This window comes from Theobroma cacao, chromosome 6 (assembly GCF_053813885.1).
Source record: "Theobroma cacao isolate CCN51 chromosome 6, ASM5381388v1, whole genome shotgun sequence".
Taxonomy (NCBI): Eukaryota; Viridiplantae; Streptophyta; class Magnoliopsida; order Malvales; family Malvaceae; genus Theobroma; species Theobroma cacao.
The window spans coordinates 20639877-20659712 of record NC_142644.1 but is presented as its reverse complement, the minus strand read 5'-3'; the positions used below and the strand labels follow the sequence as shown (position 1 = coordinate 20659712).

At 33.0% G+C, this 19836-nt stretch overlaps 1 protein-coding gene across 1 annotated transcript; it reads right to left on the bottom strand.

The window, feature by feature from the left end:
• Positions 1–1824: 1824 nt before the first annotated feature.
• Positions 1825–3952, bottom strand: LOC18595836 (putative 2-oxoglutarate-dependent dioxygenase AOP1). Its single transcript, XM_018122805.2, has 3 exons — positions 3535–3952; positions 2816–3140; positions 1825–2344 (listed from the first exon to the last, which is right to left on the bottom strand). Exons 1-3 carry the CDS (start codon positions 3918–3920, stop codon positions 2096–2098), a joined length of 960 nt encoding a protein of 319 aa, XP_017978294.2. The 5' UTR covers positions 3921–3952; the 3' UTR covers positions 1825–2095.
• Positions 3953–19836: the final 15884 nt, after the last annotated feature.

The window sequence follows — 19836 nt, the reverse complement described above, 5'->3', positions numbered from 1 at the left end:
TTCTTTCTCCCTTTTGTACTTAATCAAGCGTTTACGTTAAGCATTTTGAGTGAATTATATGATTCATATACAGTCCCATATATAGATGCTTGTTGCTGCATGTGTTATTAGAAGACAAATAAATCATTGTCGGGTTTTTTTTTTCTTATTAATTAGTTTCTTTGTAAGTGAAATAGAATCAATTATTCGTTTTCGATTTTTCTTTTTATTAACTTCTTGTTTTGGTTGTTCGCCCGGCATTGCTCATGTTGAGTTTGCTATCTTGCCAGTTTGCCTATGGAGTTCTTTTTAGATTCTTGCGGGCTGTTAGTCTAGTTTTGTTTCGGCAGGGTTCCTTCTTAGCTTCTATTTCAGTCTTGGAATCAGTTGAGATTTTTGTTATTTGGCCGAGGTTGAGTTACTTGAGTCATGGGATGCCGCTGCCATTTTGGTGGCTGTAATTATACAACCCCTGCTTTTTGTTGTTTCCCTTGCTCTTCTCGAGCTCCCTAACCTTTTTTCTATTTTATTATAAGTGATAAAAAAATCAAGTATATATATATATATATATATATATAATTAATTAATTAATTGGTATATGTGGAAGACAATATGAATAAATTATACATAATTATAATTTGTGTTTTTCATTTACTTGGAATTGAATAATTCATCATTAGTTTGGGATGCGATTTTCAATTCTGTTGAAAAAATTAAAAATTACTTTAATATAATACGATTGTGCTCTAGAATCCCAAACACATATACCATATTGCTCCAAACAAAAGAAGTGTATTTAGTACAAATGGTACAAGGACTAAGAACAGGTGTTTTTTCACTAATGAGAGAAAAAAAAAAAGAAAATCCTCTTGCTATATATTTCCTTTCTTTCATTTTTATTGTTTCCAATTTAATTTTTATGGAGTTTAATAAAAAAAATTTGAAGTTGGTGTATTCCATATTAAAAATTTCAAATGCCTTTATAAAATTGATTTTTTTCTTGATTTTAATGTCAAAAAGTGTTTTAAAGAAATTAAATACCAACAAGTAAAAAAACCATAAAAAGGTTTAAAAATATAAAAAAAATGAGAGTAGTAAATGTTCATAAAAAAAAAAGGAAAGATGACATGATTTTTGAAACTTGAAAATAGAGAAATATGAAAATAAAAATGAAACGGAGAAAGTATTTAATTATATACCTATACTAAACACAGCATATGATAAAAGTTCCTATATTTTATTCTTATTATTGCATATATCAAACATAAGATATAATATATAAATCAAAACATTAGCAAATTAATGAGTTTCAATCGGAGTACTTCGTTAAGTACAATGAACATTTTCTTTTCCAATCAAAGCTGATGGAAGATGGCAACTTCAACTTTCTATGTACACATACATTAAAGACCAAATAAACCACAAGATCCTTGACTCACAAACTTTCGTCCACACATGGCTTGGCATCATATTGAATACTATATAAATCTAACACACTGTTCATAGCGATTATCTATTTGGTATGGCACCTTCCCATTGGAGGATAACATCTACCATGGTGTTTTAACTACGTTTGTTACCTTCTTCTTGGATCTTTAATTTCGGAGTTTCTTTTTTGCGTACAAATTGAGAAAATTAAGCATATACAAACAAATTGAGGCCAATTTATGGTTATCAGCGCACCAAAGTGTGAGGTCGGGCAAATCCTCACTCAAAAAGCTCCAAAAATAAAAAAAAATAAATTAATTGATCTAAAAATCGTCATACCGAATGATCATCAATTTGTAAAAAAGTAACTATTACTTTCCTAGTACACAAATTAGCTTTAAAATTAGAATAAATATATATAATTACAAGCGAAACATTAAATTTATTAAGAAAGCAATAGTCACCCTAGCGTGCAATTTTGATATAATACATATACATCTGACATTTATAATCTTCTACGGGGAAATAAATAAACAAATAATTTAACAGCTAGCAGTAAGTTTTGGTTAAATTACACAATTCCGCTAGCTTTGACTCTTATTTTGACCCACATTACATGTAAATTACGTAAAAGTCAAGGTTCTGAAAATATCAATGATGAAATAGTGTTAAAGCCAAATTCATAAACCTAGACACCACAATAATCTGTAAGAGCGCATTCAGCAGTTTGGCCTGCCTCGGTGTAAAGGAATCCCAAAAATTCATCATAGGTAAAGGGTTTAAAGAGCAAGGGATGTTGTTCATCCACTAGCTCCTCCGGGGCCTTTATTGTGTAGCCGGCTTTTGGGATGGAGAACAGTCCCGTTGAGAATCTTGTCTCATTTCCCTTCATCATCACACGATGAAAAGGAGAGTGCATGTGACCATTTAACCATGCCTGCAAAATTTTATTTCGTTCAAAACTTTATATCAGTACAACAACCGTCTGTTTGTTTCTTTAATCTACTTGTACATATTGCACAGGATTGAATTCCAAAACTTGCTAAACAAACTTATGCTAGTAGTTTAAGGAGTTAAAAAGGGAAAAGGATAATATGGGAACGTTGTGTTTCTTTAATGGGTGTCATTACTTTTTAGTAGTTATGACAGAAGAATAAATTAAGAATAATGTTGAAGAGTGACACATTTGATTGGGACAACATTTAAGAACAAAAGTGACAACATGTATGAAAGCAAAGAATTTTTTTTTTTGGCACGGTGTTAGAGTTAAAATTTTCGATTATTCTTTAGCATCTTATATTAGTATTTTTTTGCTTAATTATATATAAAAATGAAATTATAATTCTTTACTTTTTTTTTGGTCTTTTCTTTTACGTAGGTATTCGAAAAGAGAATTGAAGGGACTTACTTTGAGAGGATCCCCAATCATCACGATGAAAGAGCGTGGAGAGGGCTTCACGTGTATCCATTCGCCATCTTTGGCTCGAACCTGTAATGCATGAACATCGTTGTTTTGGTACAATATGGTCATAATATTCTTATCCGTGTGACCATAGAGTCCGAGCTTTGCCTCGGTGGTTTCAGGCCCTTTATATTTCATGAGTCTAAGAAGGTAATAATTCGAGTCCATGTGCTCTTCCATGTATTTCTCAAGACTTAAGCTCTCCAAGATCATCCTCCTAACCATTCGTTCTAATCCCAATACTTGCTCCGCTAAATAATGTATCGGTTTGCTGCCAAACGAAAAGGAAGAAATTAATACATTTAAATATATCTAATCTAATGCTTAGGAATTGCGAATGAAATAATAGTTAACATGACTTTTTAAATTCTTTCGGTTTTGAATTTAAAATGTACTTATATATGATTCTCTTTATTTTATAACATTGATAAAATATAAATTTTACTACCAAAAGATATAAAAAAATTATTAAAAAATTATATGAAGCAAAGAAAAGGTAAGTGTTTAAAAAAGAAAAGCGAATATAGTTTTGAAACAGTTTAAAAAAGAAAAATAAATATTTGGATTTTTTTAGAATGAAAAGTTTGGTAAATATTTGCTGTGAAAATTAGAGTGCGAAATGATTTCAATTTAAACTGTGTAGAAGGAATCAAGTTGTTATGAACCTGAAAGCTAAGTTTCCTTCCGGCCACAAGATGTTGGATAGGCCTTCTACATTCTCGATGTTTGGATCTTCAATGCCAAAGCTTTCATACAGTGGCGACCTTTCAGGGTGTACCCCGAGATATCCATGATAGGGCTTCTCGGAAACATTGAGCATTTTGGTTTCCAACGGCAGGTCAAAAAGCTCTTTCAATGCTCCAAATACTGCCTCCCGAAGCTCTGGAGGAACTTCATCGACCAAAGCCTCAAAGCAGCCGAATTCTTGAAGCGCTTTCCGGACTTGAATTTTCACTGAATCCCATTCAGGGGTGCCTTGCTTTAGGTCTTTGTTTGAGAAATCTATGATTGGAAGCCCAAGTGGTGTCTCACAGCTTATTTCTTCTCCCATTGTGAGGTGAACAAACAATGGCAGATGTAGATACTTTCTTTGCCTTAATTAAGCTACCATTTTAATTAGATTACTTATATAGTTAATTTGATGCTTATATTAACACAGTTGTTAGGGGACAAATGAACGATCGTGGGTTTATTGTTTTCTTCTTTCTTTATTGGCATGTTTAAGGAAGGTCAAATTTGAATGATCAGGTGTTATTTTAGGCATAACATTAATTCCTCAGCAAAGAGATTCTTTGTAATAGAAATCACTTGTATGAGCTGGTTACAAACAACTTACTAAAGTCAACTCCCAATTTCATAATTAAAAAGGAAGAAGATATATATATATATATATATATATTTAATTGCTGCTGATTGGGCCTAAGGTTGGTTCTCTTACCGATGATGATCTTAAATAGCGACTGCTAAGCTGTTAAGCTAACTATTATATTTATTTTAATTTCAATATCCATCGTTTTTACAGTTGAAGGGGGAAATTACATTTTATTATGTGATGATATACAAATTTCGAGGCTTCTCGGGTTGTTTTCTTTCTAATTTCTATTAAGTACTGTTTTTTTTTTGTTTATTTAAAGGTCAAGTTGGTTAGAGCTAGGTACGATATTAATTACTTAATGCCATTGGACACTTAAGGTGGATGGAAAATAAATAAATAAATATACAAAGAATTTTTTTTGTAGTTAGATTGAACCGGCAATTTTGCATCGATGACGTTAGAGAAGCAAACCCAGCTCATATTGCCAGAAACCAGACTCTTACAAAGCAACATGAAAGTAAAAATTTTGGTGGCTAAAATTAAGATTAAAAGTTAAAATTAACCAGAAACTGTATCACATGTTCATCTGTGCTGAACAACATGTTCACTTTCAGGCAGGTAACCAGACTGACTCGATCTGCTTTCTGTTTGACTTAGATTTAAAGCCATATTTCTAATGAACTTTGAAAAAAAAAGAAAAACAGAACGGACCGAAATTAAGAAGAATGCATGTGACTTTAGCACCAAATCAGCACAAAACCATCTATACACGTTAAGCAACATATGATGATTATTTAAGAAATAAAATAAACTTCAATTGGCGAGAATATTGCAAACCATCACAAGCATCCAAAAGGTTTCCTTGGAAAATGTAGGGACGCTTTACAGCATTGCTGAAACTGGTCAATCCCTCTGCAGTGATGAAAAAACACACAAGTGGCAACCACCTTAGCCTGGAAATTATCTAAAATTTTATAATCATAATTTTAGTTAATGACTCTTTGGAGTTGGTTTCAATGCCAAGAATTTTGCTTCTCTCGTGTTTTGAACCTATTGGGCACTTGGCAGTATTATTGTTGATTATGTTTCTTAGGCATTACCTTGCTGTTTCAGTGTTTTAGTTGCATGACTTGAATTTGGAAACCCATTATTGAACGGGTGGAGGCAAAGCTCGCTGGTTGAAAAGCGAAATTGTTGTCATTGGGCAAGAGAGTTACCTTACTCAAAACAGTGTTAACGAGCCTCCCTATATTCTACATGTCTTTGTTTCAGATGCCTTGTTACATTAAGAACGAGTTGAAGAAAATTCAGCGAAGGCTTTGATGGGGAGGAGCTGAAAACAAGAGAAAAATTCATTATATCAATGGGAGGAAGTGTGTAATTACAGAGAGTGTGCAAGCATTGGGATCATCGATATGGAGGTTAAAAACCATGTTTTGTTGAACAAGTGGATATTGAGATATGAGGATGAAAAGACAACTTGTGGAGAGAGGTTGTGGCTGACAAAGTTGGAAGTGACCATTCTTTGCTCTTGCCAAATATGAGAGTTAACAGGAGAGCTTCTACTTTGTGTAAAAAAAATTATTAACCCCTTTTTTCCTCTTACCTAGTTTCACTTGCAGGTGGTTTCTAATATTGCTTTTACGATTGGCGATGGAGGAAACACCTTTTTTGGTCAAATGAGTGGATTAAGGGTGTCATCTTGGCCTAAAGTTTCTTGAGGATTTTTGCGCTTGCAAGGAATAAGTGCGGTAGAATTGTTGAGTTTGGGTATTGGGTGGATGAGAGATGGGTTTGGGATATTCCTCTGCGAAGGTAGGTTTTTGATTAGGAAAATGAGCGGTGGAAGAGCATGAGAAATCTTATTAATGAGTATCAATTGAGTAAAGAGCTAAGAGATGGTATGATATGGAAAGGAGAGGCAAATGGAAAATACTCAACGAAGTCATTTTGCAAAAAGGTTGTGGCTCTCAAAGAGAAAAATGACTAAATTTGAAAACTTGTTTGGGCGGGTGTTGCACCTTTCAAGGTTGAGGTCTTTGTGTGGCGGCTTATTCATGGGAAAATTGTGGTTAAAGATGAGCTTGCTAAAAGGGGAGTGATGTAGAATAATTCATTGTTATGTGTGTTGTGTAACATAGAAAGAGAAACATGTGGTCATTTGTTCACGGAATGTAGTGAAACATGGACTGTATGGACAAGTTGGTGCAAGGCTTGTGGGTATATGTTGTCTTCCTCAAAAGATGTGAGAAACTTTTTTGAGTCTTGGATGGACTGTAGACTTGGGGGACTTAATGACAGAATCTGGAATATGGCTTATTTTGCTATCGCTTGGATGATTTGGAAATGTAGGAACAAAGTCGTCTTTACAGGCAAAGAATGGAACGTTGGTCATTGCTTAGAACTTGCAAAAATCAGAGTTGCCTTTTGGGCCAACGTAAGATGGCCTAATGAGTATCTTTTGATGATAGATGTTTACATACAGCCTTTTGAATATAGTGGACCCAAACAAGAAAAAAGAGGTAGGAAAAGAATAACATGGGATCTTCAAAGGATGGGGGAGATGAAATTGAACGTCGATGGGACAAGTAAAGGGTGTCCTAGGCCTGTTGGTATAGGAGGTATTCTTCGAGATTCTAAGGAATGTTAAAATCATTTTTTCTACGTCCATAGGTACCATTGACTCGAATTTGGCTAAACGTATGGCTATCAAGGAAGCTCTTCTGATTTTTATAGCTTCGATATGGAAAGTCGGGTGCAGATTAATAATTGAAATTCCACTAATATGACAAAGTGGATTCAAGAGCTGATGACAACCCCCTGGAGGATGAGGAAATATTTATTGCAGATTGAAAGACTCAAAGCCAGCTTACCTAGCTTGGAATTTAGAAAGATCAAGAAGGAAGCCAAACAGAGGGCTTATGGCTTGGCAAAGAATGGAGCGCAACAACAAATGGATATTTTGAGGACGTTTGAGTAACCAACCTTCTTTTATTTTGTTGCTGGTTGAAGGGCCTGTGTGTTCTTTTCATGCATGTTGACGAGTCTTTATGCAATTTTTGATGCTCTAATTCTTAGTCTTTTGTGTAAGGTCTTTTTCTTGATATTGTAAGGGTTTTGAAAGGTAAGTGGATTCCGCCAATTGGTTACGTTATGTGTATGCTTGTATATGATTTCTTTTTATTGTAAATTTGGGTTTAGCAATATTGATGATATAGGGGTGATAGGTTTTTTGTTGGTTCATTGTCCGCAATATGGTGAGGGATATGTGTTGATTCCCTGTTTGATTTTAAGTGTTTGTAAATGATTTTTGGGAAGATATGCTGGAGTGAATAGCAAATGGACGAAATTTCTTAGGGTATGGAAGCTGTGTTTTTATGGCTTGTAAATGATGGAGGGAATTTGTTTCGTTCTTTCGTTTTAATGAAGTACCTTTATCATTTTCAAAAAAAAAAAAATTGCATGACTTGAATATGGTCGACATATAGGTAAGAGGTTGCTAAAGTTCTTATTGTATATTTATTTGTTGTGGGCTACTGGCACTGTCATTAATTTAGAGGTGGAGTTGAAAAAAATTGATTAAAGTACCAAGAAGTTTCCGTACTATAGTATTTTGTTCAATTTAATCCTTCAACTTAAAATCTGATTAATTTAATCTCTATACTTTGGCATTATATGCAATTGGATTCTTATGAGTAACTTCATCAAATTTGACCTTTAATGAAGCTAACATGATGCTGACTTGGTGTTGATGTGACTTTTGGTTTTTTTTCTCCCCTTTGTCAAAAACTATGTTGTTTTGGTAAGACTATTTAAAGCACATTGTTTTTGTTTTTTTTTTTTCCATTTTTCCTTCTCTCTAGCTCACTTCTCTCTCTCTCTCTCTTTGCCCTATCCTTCTCTCCCTAAGACCACCCCAAACCCAAATTCCAACCTTTGGCCGCCAGCCACCACTGTCACCAACCATCGATTTTCGATGGTCGAAAATTAAACAAAAACCACGAAACTCTTTTTTACCACCCTTTTCCCCTCAATCAAGATAGTTTTTTTTTTCAAAATCTATCATGATTTTTCTAAATCTAAAAGGGAAAATTGTTCAATTAGGCTAGGATTCTTCTAGAACTCCATGAAATTGTTTTCTTCCCAACAGTTGCATATTTAACAAAAAGGTACCACTCACCAATCACAATGAGTTTCATATATTTTAAGAACTAGTGTCATTGTAATTAAGTTGACTTTGTTTTAGCCATTAGGGCTTTTGACAAGCATTTTCTTTCTTCTCATATAACAATGTCTGTTTCTAAAACTTAAGCTGAGGAATCAAAGAAATTTCTTTTTAATCCTTAAAACGATAAGAGAAGTGAGCTAAAATTCTTTATTTGTTATAATTATATCATCTTTAGGCCAATGGGTGGAGCCAAGATTTCACATTTGGGGGGTTGAAGACAATGTATATAAAACCGTCATACTAGAAGTTCAATGTTTGACAAAAACATAAAGTAACTTAGATGGAAAAATATTCATGTGAAAATTACTCAAATAACTCCAACTATGTATTAAATACAAAATAAAAACACTATTTAACAACTATTGCATGCCAAGATTGGGCATCTTTAAGTGAGCTCAACAATCTTTCATAGAGTTGAAGGCATCTATCATGGAATCAATGTCAAAGCTTAGTATGATTTCTTTTTTAATGAGAATGATCAATAGATTTCTAAGAAAATTATTTGATATTTTATTACGAGTCTTGTTTTTAACCAGTTTCATAGCAAAAAATGCATGTTTTGACATTGCAGTGGAAACTAGATAAGTCAAGACAAGTCGAATCAATCTATCAAAAAAGAAGTAAACTTTTAATATTCCCGTCTTCTTCAACACTTGACGTAGCTCAGAAAGTGTAAATACTTTTTTTAGAGCCTGATTATGAAGAATGTCAAGCTAGAGCAGATCGAATTGATAGTTTAGATGCATTTTATCATGCTCAGTAAAGTCCTCAGGGTAATATTTATTTGCAAGGTTGCAAATACTTTTAACATCAAATGAGTCGTGTCACAGCCCAATTCCCGAGCCATGACTGGCGCAAGGGCCAGATAGGCATAGCCCACCAGACCCAAGCAAGCCTCTCTTTCTTTAATATCTATTACTCAAAATTTCTAATGAATGTTCTTTCAAAATTAGACCGTGAAAACCAAGTGTACATATATATATATATATATATATATATATATATATGTATAACATCCCCAAAATAGGGTTATCATTCTTCAACCCTAACGACAGGGGTAATCAATCAACATACAGAGTGCATAACAATCTCATAATTTACATTTCAGTAAATATATACACTGACAAGAGACCTTGACTATCAGCAAAGTGACTCTAGGCCTAGGTGCCGCTACAGGATACCATGGTACCTACCAAATGGCGAATACAAATGGACACTTCAATCTAGGTCCCAACTACCTCCGAATCTAAAAACATGAAGTTAAAAAGAGTGAGTGTAAACCCAGTGAGTGAACATAAGAAGGGAACAAGAAAACGATACGGAGAGCTTTTTGAAAACATGATATACTTGTGTAAAAACAATGCAATTTTATATATTATCAACAAAACTCGATGTCGTGCTAGTTTTCAACTCATTTAAAAATATTTAGGAAATTCAAGCAAGGCAAGCATAGCAGAGCGAATTTCGCTGCAGCGGAAAGGCATTCTATAGCATATAATACAATCACATGTTTTATTTTCATAACTTGTCTATAGCATATATATATATATATATATATATATATATATATATATATATATATATATATATATATATACACATGTACACCACCGTCGCCGTACTCAGCTCATGTGCACTCCCTACACGCACACTTCAATATATCATCATGTGCACTCTTTACACGCACATTTTAATATCATTACATGCACTCCCTCCCACATCATTACCGGCATGTGCCCTCCCACATTGCACACCATCGGCACCGTCAAGTGCACTCCCACACCGCACATGCACGGTTATAGCTATTATATAGCATTATCACTCAAAGCATAATACACATATCCACATAATATAGGAACACATGGTTTCATTATATCACATATTTTACCACATAAAAACATTTCATCAAGAGCTTGTTCCCATGCACATTTTAAAGAAAAGTCCGATAAAACATTCCAGGTGATTCAATTAAACACGTATGTATTTATCTTAAAACATTTTAATGCAAGTTCACTCACCTTACAATAGTGGGATATTACATCACTATTAGTTCAGAGGCGTATCTAGCTATTTCTACTTGTCGGTTGCTCGTTATTTCCTCCGGCACGCTACCACAGTCTACTATCTTTACTTTTGCACTTCCTAGTAACAATCTAAATTCAATATTTTTAGTGTACATCGTTTCTACTTCTCTTTTTTTCTTTAATTATTAATCCTTATGCAACTAACTTATATCTTGACACATTTTTACCATAGTTGCCTTTATCCTTTACTTACATAATTCTTTAAACTATAATTACCAGCAACTTAATTATGACTCTAGCACCCATATTAACCTTTTCTAGCCATTTTCATTCAAATTCGTCTTATATTTCCACACATAATTCACATATATGGCGAAAACAATCATCCTCACTTTCACTCAATTATTTCGAAGCTTACAAATAATATAATTACCTTCCAACCATACCCATGACATCACAATAACCCTACATATTGCACACAATCATTCTCACCATATTAAACCAATCATAGGCTTCAAATTGTAGCATAAGCTTACCACTTGGTTTTAGCTTGGATTTCACCCAACGAAATTCATAATTTCCTCACACCCATGGCCACCATAACTGCCACAAAATGATTCACACATTATTTCTCCAAAGATTTAACCAACCATGAGCTTAAAACACAAAAATCCTTACCTTATGTTTCTTGAATCTTGAGACCCACTAGATATTTCTTCAATTAGTCTTGAATAACTCACTACCCAAGCCTCTCACTTTTCTCTCCTTCCTTTCCTTGGCCGATTCTCTCTATTTTTTCTCTCAAATGCATGGTGGCAAGGTGAAAATGGCATCAAAGCATGAAAATGGCCTTGGGTGGGTGAAAATGGCATTGGGAGCATGAAGGTGGAGGAGAAAATATCTTTTGGCTGGAGACGAGAACCAGCCATGGGATAAGGATGAAGAGTCAAAGTTTCTTTTGGAAGCTTTGAGCAAATTAATGGCAAAATTATCATTTTGCCCTCCAAGGTTTTCACTTGTTTTAATTGTATCCTCCCACAATCTTTTAATTCCAATTTCTTTTCACTTTTTTTCCTTAACATTTGTATCAATAAAATATCAAGTTTATGCTTCGACGTAGTATCACCAAAATATTTAAATATTTACTTACACGTGCTAGTTTTATTTAATAAAGACATGCAAGCCCCATTAACGTCTTTTTTCTCTGAAATTTCTTCGTTCTTCTTCTCCCTCACTTAGATTGACCATATACTCCTTCTTCATGGAAAATTTTGACACTGAATAAAATATTAATATTTTAATATTATTTTATTTTAAAATTTTCCACTTGTCTCATTGACACCCAAAATGTCTTATTATGCTCTGATTCACTTCAAACTCACTTTTAAACATTCTAATTAGCCTCAATTGGCATCTGATAAGCTTTATTAGTCAATATATCAAAGTACAAGGTATTATAATTCGAGATCATTCTGAGGGTCCAAACATGTGCTAAGAGTGAGCAACTCCACCACATTCTCATTAAATTTGGAATCTAATTCTTGCAAGAGTGAGTCAATAGTAGCCAAAAACAAATTAACTTGGTACTGGTGCTCAATTGAGGTATGTTATCAAATTATTGTAGGGGCAGAATTATAAAATTTCAAAATAAAGGTATTTTATAAACATTTTAAAATTTTTCTAAGGCTAAATTTAAAAATTCCAAAAGAATAAAAGTATTATTTAAAAATTTTAAAATTTGGGGAGGGAGGGGGGTTAGCTTTCCACCTCTACTTTAGGCTTCTTTGGGATAATAGTTTTCAAAGAAAAACTCTCTTGTGTAACCCATTAACTTGAAGAAGAGGATATTGGAACCTTCGGAGTCTAAGTCCATAGTTTTCCATCTCCATTTATTTGCAAACTAAAAAGATTAATGTGAATATTGAAAAAAATAATTGGTGAAGGATACATCTTGATATTAGAAGAGAATTAGGTTAATGACTTTATAAAATTAAAATCTCAAACAAGATCATATGATTATTTAGACAACATATTGATCATGCAATGGTTTGGCAGCTAGCTTGTTGCATTGAAAATGGCCTGTAACTATTGCTAGAAAAATAATTATCTTGCATCTTTAGTCAAGAAAAGATGACAAAGCTATAAGAAATTAATGGGAAACTAAACTTCCTTTTGGGATGACTTTTTTTTTTTTAGAGTTAGGAAAATGGAGATAGATTTTGAAAAAATTATCCCAATAAAGGAAAAGATACTACCAAAAATTCGAGCTTTACAAACAAAAAATCTCATCAGTAAAGTAATATAGTCTATCGGTGTTCTAATTCATTGACGAAAATGCCAACAGAAAAATTAGTCGACACATGGTCGAAAATACTTTCACCCGTAATGGCCACTTTGTCAATGATAGAATAATCCATCGGAATATATTTCGTACACCTCATGCCAATCTAAACTTTAAAATGAGATTTGAGTCCTAGAGTCATATATCTCTTGGCACCAAGATATTCAAATTGACACCAACTCCACTTACTTCCCAAACGCTAATCAAGGATTTGTAAGAATTTCTTATCTCTATTGACACTTTCTTTAGTCAATACATCAACTTCACCATTCGCCTTATTGAAAACATGAATAACTATTTAACTTGGAACTAACTCTTTAAGACAATCAATCTAGACAAAACATTATTGAAATTGTAGATGAGTCTCTCGAGGATTGTTCATCCATGTTACCACATTTCTAGAGTCACTTTCAATCCTTAGATTAGCTTCACATTGACTCATGTGATTAATAAAAGTTACGAATGCTTCTCGAACCGCCATTACTTTCGCTTGACTAAAGTCACTATTCCTAATTGATTTTGAGAATTTAATTTTAATGACTCCATGGTCTCGAAGCATTCCTCCTATTCCAACTGCATCAGGATTCCCTTATAAGTCCCCATCTATATTAAGCTTCAACCATTGCAAAAGAGGAGCAATCCAACTAACATCTTGTATGGCTACCTTTGATTTAATCCCAACTTCACATTATTTGATTGTCTAAAAATATACTTAATTAGTTGAGTCAATTTTGGCTATTTAGCTTTGCTACATCATACAATTGCATTGCATCCCAATTCTTCTCTTTAAATACCAACTCATTGCGAAATAGCCACACAGACCAAATAATAGCATAAAAAGCTAACATCCAGATTTTGTTTTTCTCAGCACTTGTGCAGATTGATCACCATGCTAAGAAGAAACACTACAGAATATTATGTGTAACCCATTCAATATGCTAATCCAAACACCACATATGCCAAATCTTCCAAGTCTCTTCACATGTAAAGAACAAATGCCTAACTAATTCAATATTTTTTTTACAAAGAACATAATAGGATTGATTTTCCCCAATTAATTTTCTTTTTACCAATTCTACTTTGATGGCAATCCTTTCCCACATTAATTGCCATACAAAATCCTCAACCCTATATGGTGCATAACCTAGCCATATCTTTTTCCAAAGATCATTATGTCCACTATTTTTGTTTAATATAAGTATACAAAAAGATTTAGTGAAGTAATTATCATTGGGGTAGCTTTCCAAATAAGCTCATATTTGAATCCATCCCCCAAAGTGTATTCTCAAAAATAACTCCATAACCTTGTCAACTGTTCATATTCCTACCCAAATAATTGTTGTTTGAGCTCGATTTTCCATTGCCATCCACAATTAGACTACTCCTCATGTTCACATAATCTCTTATTTTTATTCATAGTAAGTGTGAACAGCCTTAAAAACTCTTTTTGCAAGATCATATCCTCTAACCATGCATCATGCTAGAACTTTATGGTTTGCCATCATCTATAGTGACTCCCATGTTAGCTATAACTTGCAAAAAGAACTTGTTAGTAGGCATTAGAGGAGAAATTATGTTTTTCAATGTATTAGATGAGTGACTACAACTTCAGGCAATAGGGCAAACGGATCATAGTCATTCCTTATTGCCACAATCTACCTCCAAAAGCTATTAGGTTCATTCCCATACCTCCATAACTATTTAGTGAGAAGCCTTTTGTATCTTCTTTCAAGATCACATAGTCCTAACCCACCACCATATTTGGTGTTGTAAATAGTCTCCCACTTGACATAATGAACACTTCTATTATGTCTACCTCTACCCCAAAGAAATCTTCTTTGGATTCTTTCCAATTCATCCTTTATCCCATAAGGCATTTTGAACAATGACATGAAGAAAATAGGCATGTTATTAGTTATAGATTTCAACAAAGTGAAACGCTTTCCACGAGATAGTAGCTTCAACTTTCACCCTCAAAAATCTAGTATATAGAGTTATTTTGTTACATTTTGGGGGCTTAAGTAGTTAAGTTTTTGATATTTTAGGGTAGAAATTTATGTGTTTTAGTTATTTGTCTTAATTTAGTTTAAGCTATTTTAGTTTAATTTTATGTTATTTTAGTTTAAATGACTTTAATTTTAGTTATTGTTGATCTCTTTTATTGTTTTTGTAGGAAATCTTATGAAAAAGGCTTATTGGATGAAAATTTGTGCTAGTATGGTGACGGCTTTATTCATACATGCTGCATTATTTCGCTTATAACTTGAGTTACAAAAGTCCAATTGATGTGTTCTTCAACTATTGGAAAGTTGAGAGACAGGGATAAAAATTTCATGTTTGCCACTTTTCCCAGTTCATATTAAATCAAGGTGTAAATCATGTTGGAAAAGGCTAGACTACTATAGTTCTGCATAAGGTAGCATAAAGGAATGAAGGTTGTCGCCTTGAATTGCTCAAGGCTGCGGTGCCAAGATGTTGGTGAAGGGAGGCCTTGATGTTGGTGGAAGAATGGGGCATCATAAATAAATCGAGAGCATGACGCCATGGTGCCAAGGAAGATAAAGACGTGGTGCCAAACGGGTTTCCAAAAACTACTCGTTTTAGGATTTTAAAACTACAGTTGTTTGAGGAGTATAAAAAGGGCCTTTTTCAAAAGTTTTGAAGAGGAGATACAAATAAACTATTATGAAGAAAAAGAGTAAAAAACAAAGCAAAAAATAAAGAGAATTCAAGGGAGAATTGAGATTCAAAAGCTTCAAACTATTAGTTTCTCTCTTTACTCTTATTTTTTTATTATTTTCTTTGACTTGGATTAATGGTTAATTTTCTTTGGATGATGTCTTTAGTTAATATTATGAGCTAATTTACTTTTTCTAGGATTATGATTGAACTCAACATGTAATTTGAATACTTCATCTCTTTTTTACTTATTTTCATTGTAATATGAGTTGTTTATTCCAATTCTCTATTTATTGCTTTTAATTGATTGATCACCAATTAGATTGATTTAGATATCTAAATATAACCTGAAGAAGGGAGTTTAGATTAGGCCACTAATGAAATAGCATGTGTTCATAATCACTTAGTTGATTAGGTGATTTTGTAAAGCCTGACCTTATAAAATACTTGTCATGACATGTATGTGATGGGTAGCATGTTTGCATGCTAGGAAAGCCCTGAAAATCGTTAAAAGTCGGTAGTGTACTTAACAGTATAACTAAGTTGAACTAAGCTTCGAACTAGATTAAATAGAGAATTTAAGGTGAAATTGAGAATTTTAAAGTCCCAAAATGACTTAAAATGGTGATTCGGAGTTCGAGGATCGAATTAGAGTCAAATTGGAAATTTCGCTATGTAGGGGCAAAATGGTAATTTTACCACTTGAGGACAAAATGAGAATTTTTTTGACAGATTTTGATCATATTTGACTTATTGGAGTATAATTTGAGGTTGAGAAGTAAAAAATTATAATCTTGGTATTTTTCGGAGCATAGGGGTAAAATGGTAATTTTGCCACCCCAAGGGCAAAATCTTAATTTTCCACCACCAGGACACTTGTCCAGCACATGGTCTTCCCTTATCCTCATTTTGACCTTTGACTAATCATGTGGTGGAGAATGGAAGCATAATTATTAAAGTATAAAAAAAAGAAAAATGGACTAATAAGCATGTGACACGTGTCAAGTAAGGATATTTTATTATTTTCCATAAAAATCAACCCATATTTATCCCATTTTCTCTTCATGTGGTCAGCCATAGTAAGAACAAAGAGAAGAAAGGAAAAACACCAAACTTAGGTGGGAAAATTGAAGAAAAAGTGTGGGATTTCAAGGAATCAAGCAATCAAAGGTAAAATTTCTTGATTTTGGTGATCTACCTTTCCCATGCATTTCTCCTTATTTTTCATAATTAAATTTCATGTTTTCATGGTGAATTCATGGCTGGCCAAATGGGTATGGAGTGAAAATGAAGTTGGATTAATTTGATTCTAATTTATGTTAGTGTTTTTAGTTAGTTTAGCATATTTAGAAACAAAACAAGAAGAAAAAAATTCATTTTCTCCCATTACCCATAAGAGGCCGAATTTTTTAGGGAGAATATTGAGGCTGAAATTGATGATATTTCATGATATTTTGGTGATATTTGATGTTTGGTGAGGCTAGATATTAAATGGAAAATTTTGGTGTGAAAATCTGAATTTTTGCTCAATGTATAGACATGTGTGATTATTGACCCAAGACTGATAAATTGAATCTCATTCATAGTCACTGAAGTAATTTAGGTATAATTGGAGTGTAGAAAGTGAAAAGAATTGATTTGGAGTTAAATTGTAGATTTTAGCTGATTAGACCGAGTATAGTGTGATTTAGGTCGAATATTACATTTAAGCGATTAATCGGACATTTTGCATTCCATATCATGCATTAGTAGTCTAAATTAGTTTAATTTCAATTTAGTACCAATGTGGTGAATTTCTCGATTTTGTACTGTGTCAAGGTGGTGAGTCCTCCGATAAAGGCGAGGGAATTATACCCGAGGACCAGTAGTCTAAGTATTTCAAAAATCCGCACTCTGGACATTGTGAGTAACCTTACCATCATTTTAATTATCTAAAGTATGTTTTTATTCGGTTTTGGTGAATTTTATGAAAATGAGTTCAAATGGTAAATTTTTATGTTTTGTAAACAAAATGTGTTTAAATGAAAAGACTTTATAAATTGTCTTGAAACGAAATAACAATTCTGAAAATAGAGTAATTGGAGACTACTGGTATGTTGTAAATTTATGATTGGAAATTGATGGCTTATGTTATATTGTTATTGTGTTGGCATGACTGGTTGGGTTGTGTTTTATGAATTGTATGAATTGTTTTATTTTACCCTTGCAGGCTGGGTAGTATTATATTAGCCCTGTCATGCTGTTAAAATTTTATTATATGGTGGGTTTAGCTTGGTGCAGTGGGCGGATTTTGTGGACCAGCCTATTAGAGGGGCACGAAATCCAGATATAAATATGTACCTCGATCGGAGAGGCGCATAGGGTATCTCCTGAGGTATGGTTAGAGTTCACGTCACACTGAACCACCTCGTGACGATGAACTCCGCTAACGCCAAGGAACGACTGTGTTTTTCAAACTAAAAGTATGTTTTCGTGTATACGAAATTTTTACAACCTTGGCGGACTCAATAAGATGCCTTGGCCAAGGTATCCCCGAGAATGATTTTGGCAGGAGCCAAGTTTTTTTTAAAATACTCATAAGCCATGTTGACTATTTAAATGAAATGAATACTTATGTTATGAAAAACTTATTTGGATGAAATGTTTTAATAGTCTCCTTTTACTCAGACTTTAGATCTTTTGAATGATGTTTGTTTACTCACAGGATTTTATAATCTCACCACCCTCTTTTCCCTCAATTTCAGGCTCAGATTAGACTGTAGATAGCTGATTTCATCGAGGACAACCGTTGGCTTTGCATTCTTCAAACTGTAGGTTTATAGTCCTTTTTACTTTTGTTTATTCGGGGGCCCACTTATTATTGTAAATTAAATTAAATACTTTGGCTTACTGTAGTACAGTATGTATGAATTTATTTAACTTTTACGCTACAAAAATTATTTACGTATAACTCTAAAAATATTGTTTTATAAGAAAATAGAATATTTTACTTAACATTTCTTTTATTTTCTTATTATATTCAAATAATCGAAATTTCGTTTTAAATGAAGATTTTAGACTTTAAAACTCACTTTTGATTATGAATTATATGTTTGTACTCGTATATTACATTTTAATCGGTTTCAAAATTTTTAGAAAAAAATGACTAAAATACCCCTGTGAGACGAAAATTATTATTTTATTTGTTTTAAGTTGGAAACAGCTTAAAATCTTCTAAAACATGATTTTCGGCAACGGTTACTTACGGGGGAAATGAGATACTGATATTAAGCCTTGCGAGGTCCCGATTGGCATTCCGAGAAATGAGTGTCTATCGGGGTACCGCGACGGTTGTCATGGGCTCGAGGGGAGTACCGGATCGTGACAGATTTGATTTGCATATAGGATAGACAAATACCTATGTGTCGCATGCAGCCAAGATTAGAGCATAAACTTAATAAATTTGTCTATAGTTGAATTTACATAGACATATAGCAAATTAATTAAGATAGATATTTTTATGAGTACCTCGATAAAGACTTGTAAATAGCTTAGACTCTAAGTTAGCAACTTAGTCCATTAAAGCAAGTTTAGAGAGAGAAAGAGGATGTAGATGAAGTGTTGAGAGACATCATAATCCTAGGCTTTCAATCAATCATTTTTCTAATAAATTTTGTCATTTAATTTTTAGTTTTAGTTTGTTAGTTCAATTTTACTTTTGATTAATTTTTTAATTTGTTTACTTGGATAAAATTAGTTTGCTACAATTTTATTACTTAGCTTAAGTTGGTGGAATCCCTTGTGGGATTCAACACTATTTACCTCTATATTACTTCTTGTGATACGTGCACTTGCATGAAGAAATTCAATAGCGTACCCCTCTAGTTTATTCTCCACATGTTTTACCAAGGGCCTCTAAATTTTTTTCAAAGCTAGTTTAACTTCAAATGGCAACCCAATAAGTTGTTAGTAGTTCTCCAACCTCACAATGAATTCTAGTTGACCACATTCCCAATACTTTTTTTCAACACCAACACCAAATAATTTTTTTTTTTGAAAACTTTTCTTCAATCCAGACGCAATATGAAAGCATCTCAATACACGTTTCATATTCAATAGCCCATACTTATTTGTTTGACAAAACATTAATGTATCGTGAGCAAACTGAAGATGAGTAATTTAATAATATTACTTATTGAATTAATTAAACTATTTAATTAAGTTATTAATACATTAATTAATTTAATTATTTTTAGATTAAAAGATTATTACTTATTTAATTAATTACTTACTAATACATTATTTTATTATATTAATTAAATTATTTAATTTAAGGGACTAATACTTTTTTTTTAAGTACATAATTTTATTGCTAATTGTCAAAGATTAAAACTTTGGACT